General features: G+C 46.6%; 1 protein-coding gene across 1 annotated transcript in view; it reads right to left on the bottom strand.

The window, feature by feature from the left end:
* LOC138300730 (uncharacterized) overlaps positions 1–25360 on the bottom strand; it is a 1597374-nt gene that overhangs the window by 881874 nt on the left and 690140 nt on the right. Inside the window, exon 9 of the mRNA XM_069240438.1 lies at positions 15332–16171. Coding sequence (XP_069096539.1) covers positions 15332–16171 — 840 coding nt within the window. The remainder of the gene's footprint in view (positions 1–15331; positions 16172–25360) is intronic.

Raw genomic sequence — 25360 nt, 5'->3', positions numbered from 1 at the left:
GCCGCCCTTCTCCCACGTCCCAGCTGCTCCTCCCTCCCTCTTCCCCTCATATGGAGGCCGCGCAGCGGTAGAGAGAGCGACCTCTGTCCCTGGTTCCCAGGCAGGTCGCTCCCCTCACCGCCACGCAGCCCCCAGTGTGACCGCTCTCGCTGCCGTGCCCTGACTGCCTGTGCCTGCCTTCTGTGACCGAGCGCCAGTGTCCTCTCTGATTTTGTGCCCCGAGTGCCTGTGTCCCTGGTATTGTTGCCCTGATTTGTTCTCCCTTACTTTTGTTGCCCTGACTGTGCTCCCTTTTACTTTCTGTTCCCTCGTCTCGCCGCGTCACCCCCTCGCCGCCCGTTTTCCCGCCGCCGCGTCCCGGTAGCTCTGCCCCCTTGCACCCCATTGGCCGCCCTGCTCCCACCTCCCAGCTGCTCCTCCCTCCCCTCATATGGAGGCCGCGCAGTGGACGTGCGCCGCTGGCGCGCCGAAGGCACGCCAAAGGCAAGCCCGTCTGCGCCCGTCCGTGCCTGGACCGCGCCCAGCGCCAGACCCCCTGGCCCCCGCCGCTGCCAGCCTACCCGCCGGACCTACGACGCCGCCAACCTCCTCGCACTCAACACCAGCCGGATCCCCGGGTGCTGCCGAGCACCCCAAGACGCACCCACGGACCCTTCGCCTGCCAATCCTGCAAGTTCTCCTGCATCCAGACTCGCACCGCACCCGTCAAGCCAAGCACCAGCAGCAACCACCTGAAGTGCATCCTGCTCAACACCCGCTCCATCCACAGACACGCCGTGGAACTCTGGAACCTGCTCAACACCACATCTCCAGACGTCGCCTTCCTCACAGAAACCTGGATGAACGCCTCCTCAGCGCCCGACATCGCCATCGCCATCCCGGACGGATACAAGATCACCCGGAGGGTCCGCATCAACCAGACAGGAGGAGGCATCGCCATCGTCCACAAGAACACCATCCGCATCACGACCAACTCCGACGACACCCTCACAGCCGCCGAACATCTTCACTTCCAGATACACACCGACCCCAAGACCACACTCAGAGGCACCCTCATCTACAGACCCCCAGGACCCCGCACACAATTCAGCGAAGACATCGCAGACTTCATCAGCCCACACGCCCTCCCCTCCGCTGACTACATCCTCCTAGGGGACCTCAACTTCCACCTGGAGAACAACAACGACAACAACACCACCACCCTGATGGACAACCTCGCCAACCTCGGACTCAAGCAACTGGTGAACACCCCCACCCACTACGCCGGACACACTCTTGACCCAGTCTTCTCCTCCAGCAAGTACATCTCCTTCAGCCACTCCACCGGACTCCACTGGACAGACCACAGCTGCGTCCACTTCAGCTTCAGAAGAACCACAACTCACCACCACCCACAACAGGCCCCCCGCAGGAGCTGGAACAAGATCACCACGACCAGCTCTCCACATCACTGAGCCAGAACCCTCCCGCCAGCTCAGCGGACCCCAACCAAGCAGCCAACAACCTCACACAGTGGATCACCAACTGCGCTGACAACCTCGCACCTCTGAAAACCCATCCCATCAGGCCCAACAGCAAGAAAGCCTCCTGGTTCAACAACGACCTCAAGAACTCCAAGAAGAACTGCTGCACCCTTGAGAAAGCCTGGCGAAAAAACCCGACTACAGACAACATGACCGCCCTCAAGCACGCCTCCCGCAAACACCACCACCTGATCCACACCACCAAGAAGACAGCATTCAAAGAATGACTAGACAACAACGCACACAACAGCAAGGAACTCTTCAGCATCGTCAAAGAGCTCGCCAACCCCAGCGCCGGAAACAACAACATCACTCCCTCACAAGACCTCTGCGACTCACTCGCCTCGTTCTTTCACCGCAAGATCGCCGACATACACAACAGCTTCGGCGCACAGACCACGCACCCAACCACCAAACCGACGCCCCCCAACACCACCCTCCGCACCTGGACCCCGGTCAGCACCGAAGACACCATCCATACGATGAACACCATCCATTCCGGATCACCAACCAACCCATGCCCCCACCACGTCTTCAACAAGGCCGACTCCGTCATCGCACCCCATCTCCGGGACATCATCAACTGCTCCTTCAACACCGCCACCTTCCCGGAGAGCTGGAAGCATGCCGAACTCAGCGCCCTCCTGAAGAAACCATCACCAGACCCCACCGACCTCAAGAACTACCGCCCCATCTCGCTCCTCCCGTTTCCGGCCAAAGTCATTGAGAAGACCGTCAACCGACAGCTAGCCGCCTTCCTCGAGACTAATGGATCCCTCGACCACTCGCAGTCCAGCTTCCGAGCCAACCACAGCACCGAGACCGCCCTCATCGCAGCCACTGACGACATCCGAGCCCTGCTCGACAACGGGAAAACAGCGGCCCTCATCCTCCTGGACCTCTCCGCAGCGTTCGACACTGTCTGCCACCGCACCCTAGTGCAGCGCCTCAGCAACATCGGAATCCAAGAGAAGGCACTAGAGTGGATCATCTCGTTCCTCGCCGGAAGAACCCAGAGAGTCCGCCTCCCCCGTTCAGATCCGAGGCCACTGAAGTCATCTGCGGCGTACCACAAGGATCATCACTCAGCCCCACCCTCTTCAACGTCTACATGAGCCCCCTCGCAGCCATCGCACGCCAACACAACCTCAACATCATCTCCTACACCGACGACACCCAGCTGATCCTCTCCCTCACCAACGACCCAGCCACCGCCAGAACCAACCTGCACGAAGGGATGAAAGACGTAGCCGAGTGGATGATGAACAGCCGCCTGAAACTGAACTCAGACAAGACGGAAGTCCTCATCCTTGGATCATCACCCTCTGCCTGGGACGACTCCTGGTGGCCCCCTGCCCTGGGCAGCGCACCCAAACCAACGAACCACACACGCAACCTGGGCTTCATCCTGGACTCCTCCCTCTCGATGACCAGACAAGTCAACGCCGTCTCATCATCATGCTTCAACATCCTACGCATGCTCCGAAAGATCTTCCGATGGATCCCCACCGAAACCAGGAAGATGGTCACCCAGGCACTCATCACCAGCCGACTGGACTACGGTAACACCCTCTACACCGGAACCACGGCCAAACTACAGAAAAGACTCCAACGCATCCAGAACGCCTCCGCACGCCTCATCCTTGACATCCCCCGACACAGCTACATCTCCGGACACCTGAGAGACCTGCACTGGCTCCCCGTCAGCAAGAGAATCACGTTCCGTCTCCTCACCCACGCACACAAGGCCCTCCACGACCTGGGCCCCAGGTACCTCAACAACCGCCTGACCTTCTACACTCCCACCCGCCAGCTACGATCGACCAGCCACGCCCTCGCCGCCGTGCCACGCATTAGAAAAGCCACCATGGGAGGAAGATCCTTCTCCTACCTGGCAGCCAAGACTTGGAACTCCCTCCCCATCCACCTCCGTCTGACCCAAGACCACCTCTCCTTCAGGAAGCAACTCAAGACCTGGCTGTTCGAGCAGTAGCGGTTCCCCCTCCCCCAGCGCCTTGAGACCCTCCGGGTGAGTAGCGCGCTTTACAAATTTCTTGATTGATTGATTGATTGATATTCCACCTTTCTTGAGCTCCACATTTACAGCAGAAAAAGGGTGAAACACCTGCTAAGGTCGCCTTACTAGAGACATTTGAAAAGGTTGCGCACAGAGCCTTAGCTTAGGAAGCAATCACCTCTGGTAGAACAACACTGCATATCACAAGAAAACTAATTGCCAACTGAAGAACATGCCTTGGATACTGTGGTTATGATGACCCAATGGCGCATAATCAAACTCCACCTGCTACCAGGCCCAACTGTAATCAGAAGGCTTGTGCTTCTGTCCAGGTGATAGGGCACCACCCATCTAATATTCAGAAAGTTAAAGGGCGCATTGTTTTGCAAAGTGGGTTAAAAAGAAAACATTACAAGCACAAAGGCCTCTTCTGTGAGGAATTTAGACACCTCCTTGAATGGCAGCCAAAGATCTAATGGTGCGACACCTGGTCTCCAGCACTCCCTGCTTGCAGCAGCTCGACACCAACCGCTGGAAAGCAAAGTCTTAGTCACTCACCTTTGATCCTGAAAGCTGATCGTTTGAGAGCTGTAGCGCGATTACAGGGAAGGAATACCCAGGTCTTCTCTACGGCCCTCGGGAGCTCTATGCCGTCCCATCCCCAGCAAGAGTGGCGGTATTTCCCAAAGCACCAGGAGGGAGTGTGGGGCGGAGGTGATGCGTCCACACGTTGCAAGTACAGAACGGGTGGCTCCCGACGGTGATTACCCACTAAAACTGGTGAGGTCCTATTCCAAAAGTCCATATACTGCTGTTTTTACTCGTATGGTGTGGCCTACGTGTGGCACGCCGGTGAACACCGCTCCACCACCAGTGGCAGAGTTTTTTCTGAACTCCGCACTCCGCTTGAAGTGTGGAGTGCCAAAAACACCATGAACTCCACCAGCGGAGGGAGTTCACCACCCACCCCTGATCTCTTACCCTAACAATGTGTCTTAACTCTAACTGCATTGCACCAGCCTGACCTAGACCAGTCTATTCGGTCCTAAGAAATGCCCTAAGCAAATCACCATGCCCTCTGACTCAACAAACTGATGGGCCCACTTTGGGCCCCGAAGTAGTCGCTAAATGGGGCCAGCTGTCAGGAGCTCTGAACTCAACTAGACTTTTACAGTGACAAAGCACTCCTGTAATTAATTCCTCAGATCAAGTGCTAAACAAATGCTCCTGGAATATCAATGGCCTGGCTAATAAGTTGGAAGATCCTGAAATCTGCCAATATCTACGTTCATTCCATACAGTGCTCCTACAAGTGGCATGGTAACAGATGGCGCTTCACCTGTAAGGCTCTAGAAATTATTTTATCCCAGCAACCAAATAACAAAAGTAAGGGTGCAGCAAGGGCAGTCTCACCATTGCGTATCTGCACCAGCGCAATTGATTGTCGGTAACAGGATTGCAATGACACGGGTCTGCAAGTAGTATAACTTGCGCTCAGAACATCTAAGGGCCAGATTAAGAAAATTACCATAGTGAATGTGTACATCCATCCAATGGTAAGATTGAGGTCCGTGCTCTCTGACAAGCTGATCAATCTCATAATAGGTTTAAGTTCTGAGAGGGCAAGTAATGACCTCACTACATTTGGGGATTTCAATATGTGGCTAATGAGCAAACTTCCAGCAAAACAAAGTTATGTTACGAGGCGCAAAACGATCACTGGAGGAAACCAAATCAAGATATCCCGGGGCGCAATAAAAAGGACAAGAGAGGACAGGCTCTACAAGGCAGCCTTGAACAGCGTGGTCTCAGGACGCTCAACGGTCACATATTCCCGACAAACCGGCAGCCCTCTCATATTTAACATCTTCTGGGGCAGCTTCAATTGACTGCGCCTTTGTGAGCCTCCCCTTGCTGAACACCATTTCCCTTCAGGAAGATATTGGAAAGCGATCACTGTCTACAAGCGATAGCCCTCGTCACTGGCCTGAACGCAGCAGACCAAGGAATCCAAGGAAATACAATCAATCTCAAATGCATCAGATGTACCACTGAGTGTTGCCCAACACTGGCACTTGAAGCAAAACAACTAATGCCATCTATACTTATGCTGGGGGAAGATCCTTTACCAGCTGGGAAAGATTTACTACAAAGTTCTTCAACCCATATATCAAGCCGGTCAGGGCTAAGAAAAAGATTCTAGTGCACAACATGCCCTGCAGGGAGGGGAAATAATAATTGTATCATAAGAAGGGCCTATAAGAGGGCAAACAACTGTGGAGGGCACTTAGGAGGTCGCAAAGGCACCTCATTATATTGCACAACCTATGAGAGGAGACAAAAACATTAAAAAGGGAGAAAAATAACTGCCAAGAGGAGGAACAAACTCCTGGGCAAAACTGCTGCAGGACATTATATCAAACAAGTTCACAAACTTCTGGCTGACCGTAAACAAAGTCAGCAAGATTCTTCCAAGTGTGGCTTCCTCCAGTTTTTCAGAGTCAACATGGTATCAATTGCTGCTTGAATATTACATCCCGGGGACGCAGCAGGATCAACTTAGGGGCCAGGCAGAAGTCTTGGAGCCCTCAATATCTCTGCCAATGCACTCTATGGGAATAACCAAATTACAACTTGGTGCTCCATTTCCACAAAATTAGTTTTGAAACTAATTGCAAAGAGTCACAGAGAGGGGGTGCCTGGCCCAAGCAGAATTCCACCTGCTATAAGGATGACCCAACATTTTGGGCCAAGCGGAACTCCACCTGCTATAAGGATGACCCAACATTTTGGGCCTCCCAACTGACACCGCATTTGTCCACCATCCTTCAGCTTAATCATGTCCCCGCTTATGACAAGGCTTGATTTGGCACCAATCTTCAAGGGGGGAAGGCAAGGGGGACCCTGGGAATTATCACATCATGGCTTTAATCAATAACACAGCCAAATACTTTGCAGAGGTGCTATTAAAGGAGCTGCAGCAGTGGCCTGAGGCCAATGCCATCATTCCGCCAAATCAAAGTGGCTTCACTAAGAATGCAAGGACTTCAGTTAACATCATGACACTTTCCCTGTTAACTGATTGGGCAAAGTCCTATAGTTAGCCAGTCTATCTGGGCTTCATCAACCTCAAGTCCGCATTTGTTAGAGTCGACCAGGGGAAGTTGTAGTGGAAATTGGCCAACCATAACATCCCGGGTGGCCTATTAAGGACCCTTGAGCTCCTGCATACAGAAACATGGGTCAGAATAAAAATTGGAGATGGCTCCCAACTATCCAGATCAACAAAAACCACGCTAGGCCTCAAGCAGGGCTGCGTCTTTACTCCTACATCATTTAACTTGTTCTTTATCGGATCTCTAAATGCAGTGAATTCGTACTTACCTAAACTAGGGGCTTCCAGCTTTCGAATCTACTATATGCGAATTACCTTGTCATGATCAGCAGAAAAAAGGTCGGCTTGCAGCCCCTTCTTGATGATACCTCAGCCTTCTCCCTCAAGAATGGTCCGCCAATCAACAGAAAGAAGACAAAAGTCTTTGCAGTTCAAGGCTCTAGAACTCAAAGCCCATGTGGTTCCTGGACTAAAAATAACCAGGCTGGTAAAAAGTTTTAAGTATCTCAGTGTTTATTTTAATAAGAATAGGAGGTACAGCGAACAGCTGCAAGAAATTAAGAGAAGGGCAATGCCCTGGCTTTTTGCCTTAGGTTGCTCAAAAAAAAACTGAAATGCCCATCGCTCACGCTGATTCTGCATGTGGCACCAAGTAAAGGTTATTCCATCAATGACTTATGAAAGCGAGGCACTCAGGGGACAGGATGGTGCAATAGTAGACAAGGTGCTACTCGAGGTGTACAGAACAATCTTCCAGCTACCCTCCTATTCATCACCTGCCCAAATCGGGCTGGAGTTTGGCATTGTTAAACAGTCACTTGCACGGAAAGTGGCCTTCACAGTGTGTTGCCATAAGCTCATGTGGGCAAAGGAAGTCTCCCTGGGCCAATAAATCTGGAATTAATTTGAAAAAGGCATACTTCCCTGGCAAGGTCTTACCTGCTACAGGCCCTGGGAACTCTTGGGCCAATCAGCGCTTGGGACTTTACTATTAGTCATCTGGAGTTTAAAAAACTGATTAAAACAAATACACAGTTGTGGTCTTTGTTCGAGGACAAGGATTGCCTGTTCCAATGTAAGTATGGCTGGTTGACACTTTACAGTTACACCAGGCTGAAACCTCAGGGCTCACTAAGAGAACCCTATAGCCAGTGGATCAAGACATGATCTTTGAAACATAGGCTAGGCATACTGCCAATTTCAAGCCACTATCCTGCCTGGATTAGACATGAGGTGCAAGATAACTGTCGGCTATGCAATCAGGGACAGGAAGACATCATTCATATCCTCTGCCTGTGCACCACCCTAAGGGAGGACCGGCACAAGTTTTTATGAAGATTATGGAATGAGCGTTGCATGAGTTCCTGCAGGGAGGCTGTTATGGCTTGCTTTTCAGCATTGAACATAAGGCTGAATTGTGCAACAGTGAAATTCTTCCAGAGAGCCAGGAAAAGGATGAAGGTCAGTGGCTCAGCTGCTGTAGAGGAGGGAGGCAACTAGCCCAACTCATAGCTCAGTTTCCAGCAACAAAAATCCCAAGGGGCACAGCTCACACCCCTATATCTCTACTTTTAATTTTAATTTCCCTGACCCCGAAATTTTGAAAGATTAGGGATGGTGACCATTTAGGCTGATTGCAAAATTTTCAAGGCTGCTGCCCATTTACCCAGTGGCTGTACTACTATAGCCCCCTCCATTGGCACCTGGATATGGTATAATAAGTCTCAGTCCCCTAACCATTTGCTACCAGGGGGTTATTTTCCATGGATGCTATTCGTAATCCGTGCTCTTTTGCCATCATTTGCAATAAGGCACTTGTGTCTGGAGAAGACATTTAATTTAATGACATTATTGCACCAGCACTTTCTAACCACAATGTCCATAACACTTCATTCATCCCATCTTTGGACATTGCACCTAGATCCCGTTGTCTTACTTAATACTTAACATAGATACTACCATTGTAGCATTCGTTCTTTACTGTCACAAAGCAATGCACTTTAACGTTCTGCCTTAGCACTTTCCAGTCATATAGGCCATATTAATGGCCTTTTAAAGTACGCTGGTAGTTCTGGGATTGTGTGGACTAACTTGGAAAAAAAAGTTATGTTAGAAATGGGGTCTCTAGTTGGCAGTCGGTTTGCACCCTGTCCAAGAAGGGATTCACTCTAGTCAGGCTAAGGGAGATACCCGCTCAGATAACCCCTGCTCACCCCCTTGGTAGCTTGTCAGGAGCAGTCAGGCTTATCTCCGAAGCAATGTGTAAAGCATTTCACATAACACACAGTAATAAATGAAAACACTACAAAATCACACCACACAAGTTTTAGAAAAATAGCCAATATTTATCTATATAAAACAAGACCAAATACGATAAAAATCCAACATACAGTAATACAAAATATGAATTCTGCAAGATTTACTAAAAAATACAGCTCTTTGAAGTCGATAGCTCCACCTGGAGCTATCACGGTGTCGTGATCAACAAAACCAACAGTTCAGACCAGCCGTGGAGTCCAGAGCCAGCTATGTGTTGGGAAGACCCGCAAACAGTACCTTTGGAATTGCAGGGTATCTTGATCCTCGGGGGGGGGCTACAGAGAGCTCCGTCGCTGGAGTTGCAGTGTCAGTTCCAGAGTCGGTGTGGGAGTCATCAGGCCCTTGAAGTCACACAGGTGCGAATCGAACATCCGGGCTGATGAAGTCAGGAGCGCTGGCGAGGGTGGCGTCGGGGATGCGGTGCAAAGCAGCACCATGCGACGTGCGGTGTCCACAGGTCACCGTGCAGGCAGCGACTCGGTGATGGCATCCACTAGCATTGGTGAGACCAGGGCTGCGGTGTGAAGCGAAGTGCGGTGTCACCAGGTCACGGTGCAGGCACCGTTGTCGTCATTGCTGAAGAGCTGTTGTCGTTAGGCCCAAGCTAGCGGTGTAGGATGGGACGGTGCTTTGTGACCCTCATGAGCGGTGTCCACAGGCCACTGTGTGTGGCAGAATGCCTGGTGACGACACTGGAGTCGATGATGCTGGCGTCGTTGGACTGGGGCTGCGGTGCGGGACAGGACAGTGCTTTGTAGACCTCACGAGCGGTGTCCACAGGCCACGGTGCAGTCAGCGGCGCAGGTGCCAACAGGAGCGTCATCATCGGGGATGCCCAGGCAGCGGTGTGAGCAAGGTGTTGGCGGAGTGGGGGCCCACAGGTCACGGTGTGAGCAGCGGCTCAGTGAAGTCATCCGATGATGGCATCAGTGAGATGCAGGCCAGTCCTGCAACGCAACACAGCAAAGGGACAGTACTCCTCCTCCAGCTCTTCAGATCTTCTCCTGGACAGAGGTTCCTTTTGATTCAGAAAGATTAAACACGTCTGGGGTTTTGGGTCCTCTTCTTATACCTCTTTCTGCCTTTGAAGTTGGCAGACTTCAAAGCAAAGTCTAAAGTGTTTGCCAGATCCTTCCTTGTCCAGGCCAAGCCCCAGACACACACCAGGGGATTGGGGACTGCATTGTGTGAGGGCAGGCACAGTCCTTTCAGGTGCAAGCGACCACTCCTCCCTATGTGCGGGCTACATCCCAGCCCCCTTCATGTCACTGTCTGATGGAGAGATGTAAACAACACAACTGTCAAACTGACCCAGACGGGGAATCCACAAACAGGCAGAGTCACAGAATGGTTTAAGCAAGAAAATGCCTACTTTCTAAAAGTGGCATTTTCAAACTCACAATCCAAAAACCAACTTCACTAAAAGATGCATTTTTAAATTGAGTTCAGAGACTCTAAACTCCAAATTTCTATCTGCTCTCAAAGAGAATCTACACTTTGATGTTATTTAAAGGCAGCCCCCATGTTAACCTATGAGAGGGATAGGCCTTGCAACAGTGAAACCCGAATTTGGCAGCATTTCACTGTTAGGGCATATAAAACACACCAGTACATGTCCTACCTTTTAAATACACTGCGCCGTGCCCATGGGGCTACCTAGGGCCTAACGTAGGGGTGCCTTATATTTATAAAAAGGGAAGGTTTAGGGCTGGCAAGTGGGCACACTTGCCAAGTTGAATTGGCAGTTTAAAACTGCACACACAGACATTGCAGTGGCAGGTCTGAGCCATGTTTACAGGGCTATTAATGTGAGTGGCACAACCGGTGCTGCAGGCCCACTAGTAGCATTTGATTTGCAGGCCCTGGCACCTGTACTACACTGTACTAGGGACGTACCAGTACATCAAATATGCCAATCATGGATAAACCAATCACCAATACAATTTACCTAGGGAGCACTTGCACTTTAGCACTTATTAGCAGTGGTAAAGTGCGCAGAGACAATAAACCAACGAAAACAGACCTGAAAAATAGGAGGAAGAAGGCAAAACGTTTGGGGATAACCCTGCAAAAAGGGCCATTTCCAACACCTTACATCAGGGCACTAAATATTGTCATTTTTCTGTTGTCAATTTACTTGGCTTTAAAGCCAAGGGGCCAGTCCTATTGCATTTTAAGCCATCAGGGCAGGAAAGGAGTCCCTTTTGAACCTCCTTAAAGTCCTTGATATAGGTGAATACTCTGCTTCTAACGGATGGTGATACTGTTTATAATGACAATGATTACTTGTGTATGTTCTGTATATTTTAACAATGGGTTTTATTGTGTATTATATTGCAATGGTTTTGACAAATCAAGCAATAAAGATTTATTTGGTCTTAACCCTAACTCGATCCCTTAAATCAACCAATTCTTAATCAAACCCACAAGCTTACTCTTACCATAAACCTAACCTTTCACCCTAACTTTGACTTACTGTCTATTTGACTGTTCTACAACAACAAACCTGCAGGACAGAAATCTTCATTTACTAGGGACATCTTTGTGGAACTCCCATTCAGCAAGCGTGTCACTTTCCCTTTCTCCGCTGTTTCAACCATGGAGTTGTGGTGTAAAAAAGGCCCCCGCAACCACTGTGGTGCGGGGGCCCAAGCTCCAGGGGGCCCCCTTAGCATAGTAATCAGGTCTGAGAGCTTCTGCTTGAGTCCGGAGGGGGGCCTTCCATGTTCTGTGCAGGGGGACTCCTTCACGTTTTGTAATGCCACTGCCACGGAGTGTCTGTTAGAGGCCTAAAACCAGCTTTGCTGAAACCTGGGCCACTCATCTGACTATGTATTTTTAACTCTTAAACAGCTTTACCATGTTATCAGCATTCAACACCAACTGTTATGTTCTATCAGTAGTTTGTCAAGTACTTGCTGGACTGGTGTAAGTGATCCACAGTGGTCAGAGGCTACCGCAAAATGAAATAAAAAAATAAAATTTACCATAGACCTTACCTTATTACTGCCTCAATGGAATCACCACACACTTTACCCTAATTTTGAACTTTGGTCCAAATTCATGCTAAATATTTTACAATTTATGTTTTTCTTTTTTACAACAAATCTTGGATAAATATATATTCAATTTAAGTATTGTTTTGTTGCATTTTTGTTTCATAAGTGAATACTTTTTTTACACAGCTTAATGTATAGGACTTTTCACTGCAAACCAAACCTTTGACTGGCAATGTACATGGTGGTGGCGGACCCGCTTCTGATAACCAAAATATGACAAAATGGCTATCATTTATGCAGCCTATACTTTAGTGACTTTCTAACTGTAAATATGAAGGCTGCTTGTTTTAAAGTTTGCTTTGTGGGAGAATAGCAGTGCTAACCTAAGCAGCATTGGTCTGCAAAGGGGTCCACAAACAAGCTTAAACATGAGTCTATGTATTCTAAGAGCTGCTGTGATGAATAATATATTATTGTTACTGTTAAGGTTCTGCTGAGGAGAGGGCATTTAGTTTTTATATTCAAACACAACTATATCACTGAACCTTCATTGACTTGGTTCCCATTAGTTACTCTAACTCCTCTAATATCATTAGTTGATAAATGATGTGCTGATAAATGACACTCTAGCTGCATTAACTCTATTGTGAATTACACATGTGCTCTGATCTAAATCTTTCTGCACATTCATCTACTTCCTGTCCACACATGGGCTGTACTTGATAGCAGAAGCATTTATAACATTGTTTTGATCAATGCTTAATTTGTAAAAAAAAACGAAGTGCAGCTTGCACCATCTATTGGCCCTGCCAGTGCTGTCAATAACAGTACTAACACAATTATAAAACCTCACACTCCTACAAGTGTGACAATTCAGACTATTCCAGACCCCCAAATCTATAACGATGGCTTGAACAACAGGTATTAGTCATTTCAAATGTATATTGATTAACAAACAACAGTTGCTGTTCTTCTCTGAATTTAACAAACAGTGACACCATGTGGCAGACTGTCATAAGTTCCGATGTTGAAAACTAAGTGCCAAGCAACAAAACCACTGGCTCAAATTGAGCAATGTTTTTAATTCATGCTCATAGAATACCTCAAGAAATCAATGGACGTTATGGTTGTCAAGATTTCAAAAATAAACATTTAGTTGGAAAGGGCTCTCCCTCCAACCCTTAAAGTGTAAGCCCTTATTACCCCCTCATTTCCTTCCGCGTCCCATTACTTACTCAATATGTGAATATGCCCATTCACCTGCAACCTTCCACCATTTTTCAAGCTGTTTTCTCTGTTTCTATTACTGAGGTAGAGAACCTACTCATAAAGCATCTCTTCCACCTAAGCACCTCTTGTTCCTTTTTTGTGCACTGTTGTTTCCCCACAAGGGCTGTTGGAGGTTTGTCTGGGGCAACCTTCGTTGTTTCAAAGAATGCAGGACCCCTTTACCTGTAACATATTGGGTAAATGTTTTACTTTTTTATTTTTTAGTATGAGCAGCTGCTTGGGATGCATATTTGATAATTATATTGCAGTTGCAGTGCACCGCATTCATTTTTGGGTTTACAGTGGCTGCTTGGAGTGCCACATTTTTGTAGTTATATTGTGGTTGCAGTGCACCACATTCACGCATTCATTTTATTTCATTCTAGATCTTCCATGGGGGATTTCTGAATCACAATTTCTTTTTGGCTCACTTCCCCTAGTGGGTTGAAGTGTTTGTCTAACACAGACTTTCCTTCCCAGCAAAGTCTTGGTCCTGTTTCACCTCTTTTGTTTTGATGATCTGTTTTCCATCGGATGACTCAAGATTTTGTGATTCTGGCCATTTATTTCACTTCCACTCAGATCAGGGGTTTGATATATAGGTGGCATATTGTCCAGTCGGGCCTATCTTCAAAGTCTCTTGCAGGTGACCTTTCCCTTTTCTGAGTCTTGGTTCGGCGATTAGGTTCAGTGGAAGTCTGCTGAGAGTTGTGATTCTCATCCTGGGATGTCTGCAAGGGGTAGAGTATGGGTATCTTCCTTGTATCCTTCTCATCTATGTGATACTCTTATGATTCTTGTCACCCTTGCAAGTTAAAACTATCAGTCTGATGATTGACAGTTTGTGCGTCCTGGGTTGAGTTTGCCTTTTCCTATGATAGTTTCCACTGCTCTCTTTTAAGAAGATAACATTTATTTGGGGGTACTGGGTGTCCATGTCCCTTCTGGACTGTGTTTTATGATCATAAGCCCCTCTTTTTAAGCTCAGTGTTGGGCATTGTGGCATTTACCTGTTGTTCTAGCTTCTTGGGATGATGAAGCTGGTGGACTGCTTGAGCTCAGGGATTCCTGGCTGCTCTCAGCAGTGTTCATGCTAAGTGGAGTATCAATGTAATCTTCTGGATGGAGCTATGGATCTCCAGGTTGTGAGACAATACAGTTGAGGGTGGTGTTTCTATGTACTAATTGCAGAAGGGTATCTTTCAGGGGCTCTTGCTTTAAGCTGTCTTCTACCCTCTTTGTTTACAGCCTACTTTTTCGGTTACATCATGTCCAGGTTTCTCATTTGGCCTTTGAATTTCAAATTTGGTTAGAATCCATAAGTACCTAAATCAACTGTGTTTATGTTGGATTAGTTTCATTTTTTCTGTTGATGATGGAAAATCAGAATTTGCCCTTGATGGACGTGAATAGTCTGTCTTATAAGAATGACTAGAAGATTATTTTCCCTCTATATAGTTCATTCTTGCTCTCTGGTCTGATGAAGGAGTTTTCTTTGCTTGGGCATGCCTCATCAAGTAAGAAATGGGACAAAGAAGGAAATGAGGTAATGATTGGATTACGTACTGGTAATCTTCATTACTCCGATTCGTCCTTCCTTGTTTCAATACTTATGACCCTCCCTCCCACCCTGTTACTTTCATCACCCTCTAGTCAGGGACTTGGTTGGGAACAGGAAGTGCTGAGGTGTGAGAGGTGCTTTATGGGTAGATTCTCTACCTCAGTAATAGAAACAGAGGAAACAGCTTGGAAACTGGTGGAAAGTTACAGATGAACAGGCACATTCGCTCATCGAGTAAGTACTGGTGTGAGGAATGAAAAATCGGAGTAATGAAGATTCCCAAACATTTATTTAGCTTGCTTGGACTAACCTATACTCCAAGTAATCCACTATTATGTATGAGTTAATAATTTCTCTATAATATACTCACTCATATATTTTTTGTAATTGATTACGTTTGCCAACATTGTCTCTCTCTGTTGGAAATATAATGTAAACAAGACTCATAAAAAAGACAGTATATGTAGCCTATGGATTAAATGGCAGGTGGAAATGTGAAAGCAAGAAACTTTGAGAATTCATAATTACCTTCTATGGTTGATCCACAATTGTTTTCATAAATGTCTGATGCATTTTGCAGACAGGGCGTATCTTGATCCGGCAGCATTTTTGCATACTGGAAATTGACTAGTTTTGCCCGGACCGGAAGCGATTTGCTTTCATTGTTTGGAAACACAATGAAACTGGCAGGGGTGATATTCCGAAGAATGACTTCCTTCTTGTGGCATTGATTGACAGATTTGGCAATGTCTTGTAGAAGGTCTACCATATTTAGCAGGGTATACTGATTTTCATTCTCATGTAAATACTCTAACAATGGTTTTCCATTCTCTAGAACAAAGTAGTATGGAACATTCACCAAGTGCTCTTTGCGTAGTGTAGCGATGTGATCATTATTTTGACACTTCTTCACTATCGTTCCCATTTCCTGAAAACGTTCATATGCATCATCTGTCGAGTTAGCTTGTAGAATATCGTTCAGTGTCTGTTGGGTGGACATGTAAAGTAAAGCATCCCCTTCCAGTGTGGAAGCATTGAAGATCAGATATGTTGATTGCTCTTCCCTTTTGCTTTTAATTGTTGTTCCTGAGTGGGTTCTTGTGAGATGTTTGTGGATGCAGTCCTCAACAAGGATTTGGTTGGCAAGAATGGACTGAGAGCCAAGTTTGGAAATATCTACGGGGTGTTCGTCCTCACTGAAAAGTAATGGAACTATGGCATTCCTAACATCAATTAATGGATGGTATACCAGCAGTCCAAAGGAGTGTTTTAGGATGATCTTAAACAATTTCTTTTTGCCTCTTGTTTTTTTCTGTACACACCATTTCCATAGCTTCACTAGCAGCTGAAGGCATTTATTAACAGCCCCTATAAAATGCAAATTGTACATGTTATTTTTCAACTACCATGTGCTTTGTCCTTTGTTTTGTAGCGCTTTAGTAGTCTCAGGATAAACACCTGCCATATTTATTACAAGACTGGGGCATGCAACAAAAAGTTGCAATATTATTGATAATTACTTTGTTTAAAAGAGGGCGCATCCATGTCATTTAAGTTCACTACACATCAGTGAAAGCGTGGTGGACAGAGTATGCAGGGAGAGAAGTCCCAAACATGGGTTGTTAAAGCCAGTTCAGAAACAACATGCATGGTGTCTAAATCTAATCAGCCTTGTCATAGGTTTCAGTTTGAGTATTTTTCTCTCTCTTTCAGCAGGCACAATTGGTAATAATTAAGCATTTACCAGCACACAATGTCTACTTCTCAAAACAAAGTCACAAAGACTGTTTTCTAGCTCCAATAAACAAAGTAGTCAGGAAAAGAGGGTACCTGAAAGAATCTGTCCTCTACACGTATAGTTGTATTGGTATTTATTGTGACAAAGCAAGTGTGAACCCAACAGTGCAGCAGCATGAACTGCATACCCTTGAGCTCCACATTCCAGATGGAACTCCTAGTAAAATCTATCCTTAAAGCTACCCAAACATAAGAATACAACACATCTTCCCCCAATAAACATAATAAACTATTACATAACTAATTTGATTATAATACAAGAATTTCTCAAACTTTCTTATGTGAATACATGCAGGAGATATCCAAAATAACACAATTTGAGATAATAATTGTACAACCAATGCCGATAGAAGTTACCTTACATAGTCAACAAGACATGTCAGGCTTACCTTTTTCCTTTCTGGGTAAAGCCTGATGTTTTTCTCCCCTGGAAAATCATTTGTCCTGCACTGTATATTTTAGAGTTTTTTTCTGCACCACAAGTGACCAGTCTCCTAATGTTCCATTTCTCACCACCCTCAAGAATGACAGTGTTACCAAGAACTTCCTCTATTTTCTTAGCATATGAAAATTTAGAATCTCCCTTCCTTACCGTTGTTCCCAATTTCACACGTACAAGCTGTCCCTTCATGAATTTATGGGGGGCGTCTCTTCAATTAAATATTATGTGTATAACAATACTCATGTTGCTCTTCTTTCACACTTCTTGCTATTTCTCCTGCATCAGAACCCTTATCTCTCCCACTTCTTACCCATACAGGACAAGCAATTGTTGCAGGTTTTCCCCCTCTAAGAAGCATGAAAGGAGAGTCTCCTGTTGTCGAATGTGGTATGGATTTATAGTTCCTTAACTCATCTTTCCATTGTAATCCATTCTTAGTAACCATTTGCAAACACACTCCTAGTACTCTATTAAACTTTCAACTAAACCTTTTTCCTTGGAAAGGAAAGTTTATGATGATGTATATTGTGAGATTTCAGAAAAGCTGCCATCTTCTCTGAAACAAATTGCGGATCATTGTCAGTGACAAATTCCTGTGGAATATCCTATCTTGCAAAAACATCCCTACAAAATCCAATTACCACATCAGATTTTACCTCTTTGACAATTCCAACTTCTGGCCACCACGAAAAATAGTCAACCATGATCATGGCAAACTTGCCCCTCAGTTTACATGGACTGATTGGCCCATATATATCAAATCCAAGTTTTCTCTATGCACCACTGGGATGTTTTATAGGCATGATTGGTGACTCTTTAACAAAGGTTTTATCACTATTCATGCACACACCACAATACCTCTCTATGTGCCTGTCCATTTCTCACCACCAAAATATCCATATGTGCCTTGCACTTCTTGGCAGTACAGCCTCCATGACCCTCATGCAGCAACGTAGTCAGTTTTCTTCTAATAGAACCAGGATCCACCAACTTCTCACCTCACGCAAGATATCATCCATCACTGACAATTCTGTCTACACTAGTTTATACTTTCCAAGTAGTTCATCATGCTTTCACTCATTCCTCCAAACACTGGACAAATTGCTCCTTATTCTGTCCAATTTTACATCACCATCAAGGGCAGATTTCCGTTCATTTTAGGTGAAAGCTCCCTTCAACAGCAATCCCACTGTGGCTACCACCCAAACATCCACTTCCTTTTGTTACATGTCTTCATCAGGAAATGGTTCAATTGGTAATTGAGATAGGCAATCTACCTCAAAATATCCTGTACCAGGAACATCTGTCAACCTAAAAGAAAGTTCTTGAAGCCTAAGCAGCCACTTTGCTATCTGAGGAGGGGCTCTGTCTCCCACCTTTGTTTTAAAAACATTCAGAAGTGGTTTGTAGTCCGTTCCTATTTCAAATTCAGTTCCCCACAAATATGTTCTATAATGTTGAACCCCACCACCAACAAGCTAATGCTTCTTTTTTTATCACAGAGTAGTTCTCCTCAGCTCCACTGCAAGTTCTTGAGGCAAATGCAATGACTCTTCTTTACCTTGGTGTAATTGTAAGAGTATTGCACCTAACCGATACAAGCTAACAGTATTAAGTACAGTCATATACTCAGGATTGTACAGTTTCAATATAGGAGCTTTGATTATACATTATTTTTCACATTCATCGGACCACACCAATTAGTCCCCTTTTTGGGAAGGAATCTCATTGCTCTTGCTACATCAGCTCCGCCCCAATCACATAGCCCAAGAACAGAACCTTTGGCAACGCAAATTAGCATTTTTCAGTTCCTATAGTTAGCCCTGAATCCTGCAGTTTTCTCTAAACCTGCTCTAAAACAGTATCATGTTGACACTTGTTCTTCCCATAGACCAAAATATCATCCTAAAGCACAGTGACAGACTTATACCTTCCAGAATTCTCTTCATGACCTATTAGAATAGTGCATAAAAGGAGGCTAGACAAAACGGCATTCTTAAGTACCTAAGCGCCCTTTGTGGTGTCACAAATTAAGTTAAATATCTGCCATCTGGATGCAAACAATCTGTTGATAGGCTTTTGACAAACATAGGCCCTCATTACAACCCTGGCGGTAAATGCCGCCTACCGCTGTGCTGACAGCCACCAACATACCGTGACCGCAGCAGTAATCCGCCAAGGGTATTATGACCCACACCTACAAATCCGCCACTATACAGACACCCACCCAAGTCCGCCAGACGAAAGGTCAGTGATAAACTGGCGATAGCAAAACCCCCACCAGCACGCCAACAGGAATATGCCCACAGCATCACGACCCATGAATCACTGCAGTGGCCTTTCAATCGCGGTAAACCATTGGCGGTACATACTGCTGCGCTCAAAATACACACATTTACAAAACACCACCACATTGGACAATTCAACCTACACACACCTGACACACATACACACAGCACACCCACACACCCAACCCAATATAAAACACACACCCACATCACCCACAACCCCTCACAGTGAAAAAAAGATAGCAAGCAGAGAGAGACAACCAAGGAACACCCACTCAATCAGAGACACAGAACACCATCACCCATATGCCATTCACGCACATCACAGCATACACCACAACACATCACCCCACACATCCTCATACATATCACTCGCACCACATCCATGGCACCCCAAAGACACTCCAGGTTTTCTGAGGAGGAGCTAAGGGTCATAGTGGAGGAAATCATCTGGGTAGAGCCACGGCTATTCGGATCACAGGTGCAGCAGACGTCCATTGCAAGGAAGATGGAGCTATGGCAGAGAAGCGTGGACAGGGTCAACACCGTGGGACAGCACCCAAAAACCAGGGATGACATCAGGAAGAGGTAGAAAGGCTTACGGGGGAAGGTGCTTTCCGTGGTAGCAAGACACCAGATTGCTGTACCGAGGACTGGCGGCGGACCTCCACCTCCTCCCCCACAACTAACAACATGGGAGGAGCAAGTCTTGGCGATCATGCATCCTGAGGGCCTCACAGGAGTAGCAGAAGGACTGGTCTCGGGTAAGTCAAATCTGAACTACTTCATCCCCCCCACCCTACCGGCATGCCATCAAAAACTCCTACCCAAACCCTCACCCCCATCACTCCAACTGTTGCGCCGCTGCTGCTAGCACAGGCCGCTGCAGCACAACCGGAGGAGACCGTGGCGGCCTGCGGGCGGGCCGCAGGAGAAGCCACGGCTCGGGTCAAGGGTCGCAGCACCCGTCGCGGCCCTTTTCTCCGGCGACAAGCTGCTTTTCAAGTGCGGCAGGGCCGGAGACCCAGAATCGGGTCACGGTCCTTGCCGCGCTCAGCTCACATATTATTTAACACGTTAGGATGCCCGGGACCTCCCTCCATAAACCCACTTACCTGTCACATGCACTAAATCTGTCTGCCTACACATGACTAGGTTATAAAGCATGCCTTTCTCCTTCCCAGCATGCTGTTCACTTCCTCTCTTTCCTGCATGCATTGTTTCTCTTTTCTCAGGAGCATGTTTTCTATTTTTAGTTATGACCTTTTCCAAACCAAGATGGCGGTATTACTACTTCCTGTTTCTCTCTTCCTGTCTAGGGGTATATAAGGGGAATCTATCTTTCTTCTCATTGCGTTGCAACACTCCTACGGTGGTAGTCACGCTCCGGCTGGTTTCCTCTTGTGGCGCCAGTTGTTCTTGATCTGTCTTCAGTCTCCAGAATTCCAGGATCTTAAGTTCTAATTCCTTGTGTCCTCCATCTGCTTCAGGGAGTTCCTGTTGGAGGTTTTTTACCCTTTTGGGGTTTTTCCTCTGGGACTCCTTCTGGAGGGCACGGACTGTATGGGCTTACTATTGTCAAACAGCACCGTGGCTACCGGAAGGGGTCGCCCCGACCTCGGCCAGAGCAGGACTTGCAGGAACCAGGGCCGCGCACCACCTCTCTCCAACATTGACGGTAAGCTTAGGGTGAATCGTGACAGATTGCAACGCCCAAAACTCCAGTCGCCGTCCGGAACCATGGAGAATCCCGTGATGAGTACAGAACCAACAAGCCAAACCCTGCTCCTGACTATACAACAACAGGCCCAAGAACTCCAACAGCTACGTACCGAAAACACAGTCTTCCGACAAGCCTTCGCCTCTAGAACCACTGATGTTCCTACGGTCTCCGCAACCACGCCTCGCTTCTCCGGGGATCCTACACAATTCGAGAGTTCCTGGATGCCTTGACGGTCTATTTCGCATTCTGTCCTTCACGGTTCATGCAAGACAAGACCAAGGTTGGGTATTTGATCAGTGCCCTATCTGGACCAGCCTTGGCATGAGCAACCCCTTTGGTGACAAGCAACGACCCTAGCCTGTCTAATTATTCCAGCTTTGTCACTGCCTTTAAGCAGATGTTTGAGCGTCCTGGACTGGAGTCTTCAGCAGAGGAAGCTCTCTGCAATATTCAACAAGGAAATCAGGACGTCTTACAATACATCACTCGTTTCAGACAGTTGGCAGCTGAGACTTCCTGGGTGGAGCGTACTTTGGTGACCCTGTTTCGCAGGGGTCTCAGAGAGGACATTAAGGACAAACTAGTGCACTCTGCCAGAGTAGAGAATCTTAAGGGTTTAATGGATCAGACCCTGACAATAGAATATCGGTTAAATGAGCGAAGGATGGAGAAAAGGAAGAGTCATGTACCATCAGACCGGTGACTTCCCGCACCCTTCCTCATCGTTCCGAGGAGACTCGTTCTGAAACTAAGGGTGCTACTGATGAAGAGCCTATGCAAATCGACATGGCACGAGGGCCATTATCATCTAGTGAGTGGGAAAATAGACGAAGGAAAGGTCTTTGCCTTTATTGTGGTGCTGCAGGTCATCTAATTCGCACATGTCCTATCCGTCCAGCCAAGCCTTTGGGAAACGCCAATTCCCGTCCTCAGTGAGAAGGGTGAGGACGGGATATTTCAAAATACCTTCCATTTGTTCCTCAAGGGAGGAAGGAACTGCTCTTTTCCTCTTACCTGTTATCCTCCACTTAACAGATGGCCGTGAAGAAAGGGCACTGGCATTGCTGGACTGTGGAGCTAGTGGTATCTACCTAGACGAAACCTGGGCCAGGGAAAGACAGATTTTGCAAATACCTAAGGAAGTACCAGAACAAGTCCACACGGTGGATGGGTCACTCTTGGCCTCCGGACCGGTACAGTATACCACTCCTACCCTATGTCTACAATTCGGGAAACATCAAGAAAACATTTCTTTTGATTTGATTTTCTCACCACATCATCTTATGATCCTGGGAATTCCATGGCTAACTCGGCATAACCCTTACATTAACTGGGAAACAAGAACCATTTCTCTATCCTCTCACTTCTGCCAACACCACTGTTACTTAGCAGGAGACTATTGGTCCCCAAAGAGTCTCTTATTGGCACCCCCTAAGGTGGGATGTTCTATTAACGTTCTAAAAGGAGTACCCAGACATTATCTAGAATATGCTGATGTATTCCAGAAACCAGAAAGACCTGAACTGCCACCCCATAGAGAATACGATTGCGCCATTCCTTTGGAACCAGATGCTGTGGTTCCTTTTGGGCAAATGTACTCTCTAACAGAACCTGAGAAGAAGATCCTTAAGGAATACCTAGAGGAGAACATACAGAGTGGTTTGATTGCACCTTCCTCCTCACCTGCAGGGGCTCCTCTCTTCTTCGTACCAAAGAAGACGAAAGACTTGCATCCCTGTATAGACTTTAGATGATTAAATAAGATTACTACTAAGGATCGATACCCTCTACCTCTTATTAAGGACATCTTAGAAGCTGTCAGAGGGGCAAAGAGATTCACCAAGTTGGATCTTAGAGGAGCATACCATCTTTTAAGGATAAAGGAAGGTGATGAATGGAAGACCGCCTTCAGAACACCTTTCGGTCATTATGAATACCAAGTAATGCCTTTTGGACTAACCTATGCCCCCTCCATCTTTCAAACATTCATGGACGCTATTTTTTCTGATCTTCTACATCAAACAGTGGTTGTTTATCTGGACGACATTTTAATATTCTCTGTCCACCCAGAACAACACACTAAACATGTACTCCAAGTCTTAGATAGACTTAGACAACATCATCTATTCTGCAAGCCAGAAAAATGCGAATGTGACCGAACAGAGGTAAAATACCTGGGATATTGCATTAACCAAGTAGGTGTTGCCATTGATACAGATAAGATTCAAGCTATTCTGGATTGGCCATCCCCCTCTTCCATCAAAGAAACTCAGTGTTTTTTGGGATTGGCCAATTTCTATCGACAATTTATAGCGGACTTTGCCCAGAGAACCAGTTATATTACACAAACCCTTAAGAAAGACAATCTAAGGAAAGGTTTTTGTTGGACACAAGACGCTGAGTTGGCTTTTCAAGAATTAAAGAAGGCCTTCATTCAAGCTCCCATTCTACGGCACCCAGACACCACCAAACAGTTCATCGTTGTCGTAGACACCTCAGAAAGAGCCATAGGGGCTGCCTTACTACAGAAACAAGATGATGATGGGTTAGAGCATCCTGTATTCTACCTTTCACACATATTATCCGATTCGGAACGGAACTATTCGGTGTTAGAACGAGAATTACTCGCCTTGAAGACAGCGTGCACGGAATGGAGACACTTCCTGATGGGCTCGAAAGAACCCTTTGAGGCACGGACAGATCACCGAAACATACAATGCTTGAGAAACTTTCAGTGTCAAAATAGCCGGCAGGCTCGATGGGCTTTCTTTTTTAGTCAATATGATTTTTACATTACATACATCCCTGGTTCTCAGAATATCTTGGCCGATGTCTTGTCCTGGCGTTACCCTGAGTGTAGCGATCCTCCTGTACAGAACCTATTTGAAAACAATAAGATCATTGGTTTAGCCCAGACCAGGTAAAATCCGAATATTCCCACCTGGAAACTACAGAGATGAACAATTTATACCAGCAGCTTCATACAGATCAAGGATACTATTACCACAACAAAGCCCTGTTCTTACCTACTAAGATAGTCCAGACAGAAGCCCTACGTATGTGTCACGACTCCCCCATCGCAGGTCAGCGCGGAATGAAAGCTACCCAAGAGCTCCTGCTTTGCTCTTTCTGGTGGCCGACTATCAAGGCTGATACTGAGGACTATGGGCCTAATTCTAACTTTGGAGGACGGTGTTAAACCGTCCCAAAAGTGGCGGATATACCACCTACCGTATTACGAGTCCATTATATCCTATGGAACTCGTAATACGGTAGGTGGTATATCCGCCACTTTTGGGACGGTTTAACACCGTCCTCCAAAGTTAGAATCAGGCCCTATGTGTCGTCCTGTCCCATATGTGCACATTCAAAACACCCCGTACTAAACCAGTAGGATTACTTTGTCCATTATCTGTTCCCCCAGGTCCATGGCACACTATCTCCACTGATTTAATGTGCTCTTTGCCCTCTTCAATTGGAAATCGAGTGATAATGGTAACCATTGATTCCTTCACAAAGATGGCACATTTCACGGCATTAAGAAAACTACCTACGGCTAAGGAACTAAGCCAAATCTTTACTCAGGAGATCTTTCGGCTTCATGGACTACCACAGGTCATTATCTCAGATCAGGGTCCTCAATATATCTCCTGGTTTTGGAAACAATTCTGTAAGACCCTAGAAATAGAGGTGGCCTTAACATCAGGGTTCCATCCTCAAACTAATGGACAGACAGAACGGCTGAATCAAGGCCTCGAACAATATTTACGCAGCTTCTGCAATGCTACGCAGCGTAATTGGTCTACATATTTACCACTTGCAGAATTCTCCTGCAACAACTCAGTACACAGTGCCTCGAAAGTCTCCCCTTTCTATGGTTCTTATGGTTTCCATCCAAGGGCCTTTCCTACTCCTCTGAAAGATACTTCCAATCTTCCTGCCATTTCCTCATATGTCCGGCAACTACAGGGTATCCAACGTGTCATCCGTTCAAATCTTGTAGCCAGGAAGACATCCATGAAAAGGATGGCTGATAAGCGCTGTGAGGCCCCGCGTTATCAGGTCCACAATAAGGTCTGGCTTTCCTCTAAATTCCTGCCTCTCCGACTTACCCAGAATAAATTTAAACCTTGTTATTATGGTCCATTCCTGATTCTCCAGAAGGTCAACCCTGTGTCTGTGCGCCTTCGTCTGCCCCAGACTTGGAAAATACATCCTGAGTTCCATGTCTCACAACTCAAACCTTACATTCCTGACCCTTTTCATAGACAATTCACCTGTCCTCCTCCACTGTTGACTGATAATGT

The sequence above is a fragment of the Pleurodeles waltl genome, chromosome 6 (genome assembly GCF_031143425.1).
Source record: "Pleurodeles waltl isolate 20211129_DDA chromosome 6, aPleWal1.hap1.20221129, whole genome shotgun sequence".
NCBI classification, from domain to species: domain Eukaryota; kingdom Metazoa; phylum Chordata; class Amphibia; order Caudata; family Salamandridae; genus Pleurodeles; species Pleurodeles waltl.
The sequence above is the reverse complement of the archived record's forward strand: the minus strand, read 5'-3'. Positions and strand labels throughout refer to the sequence as shown.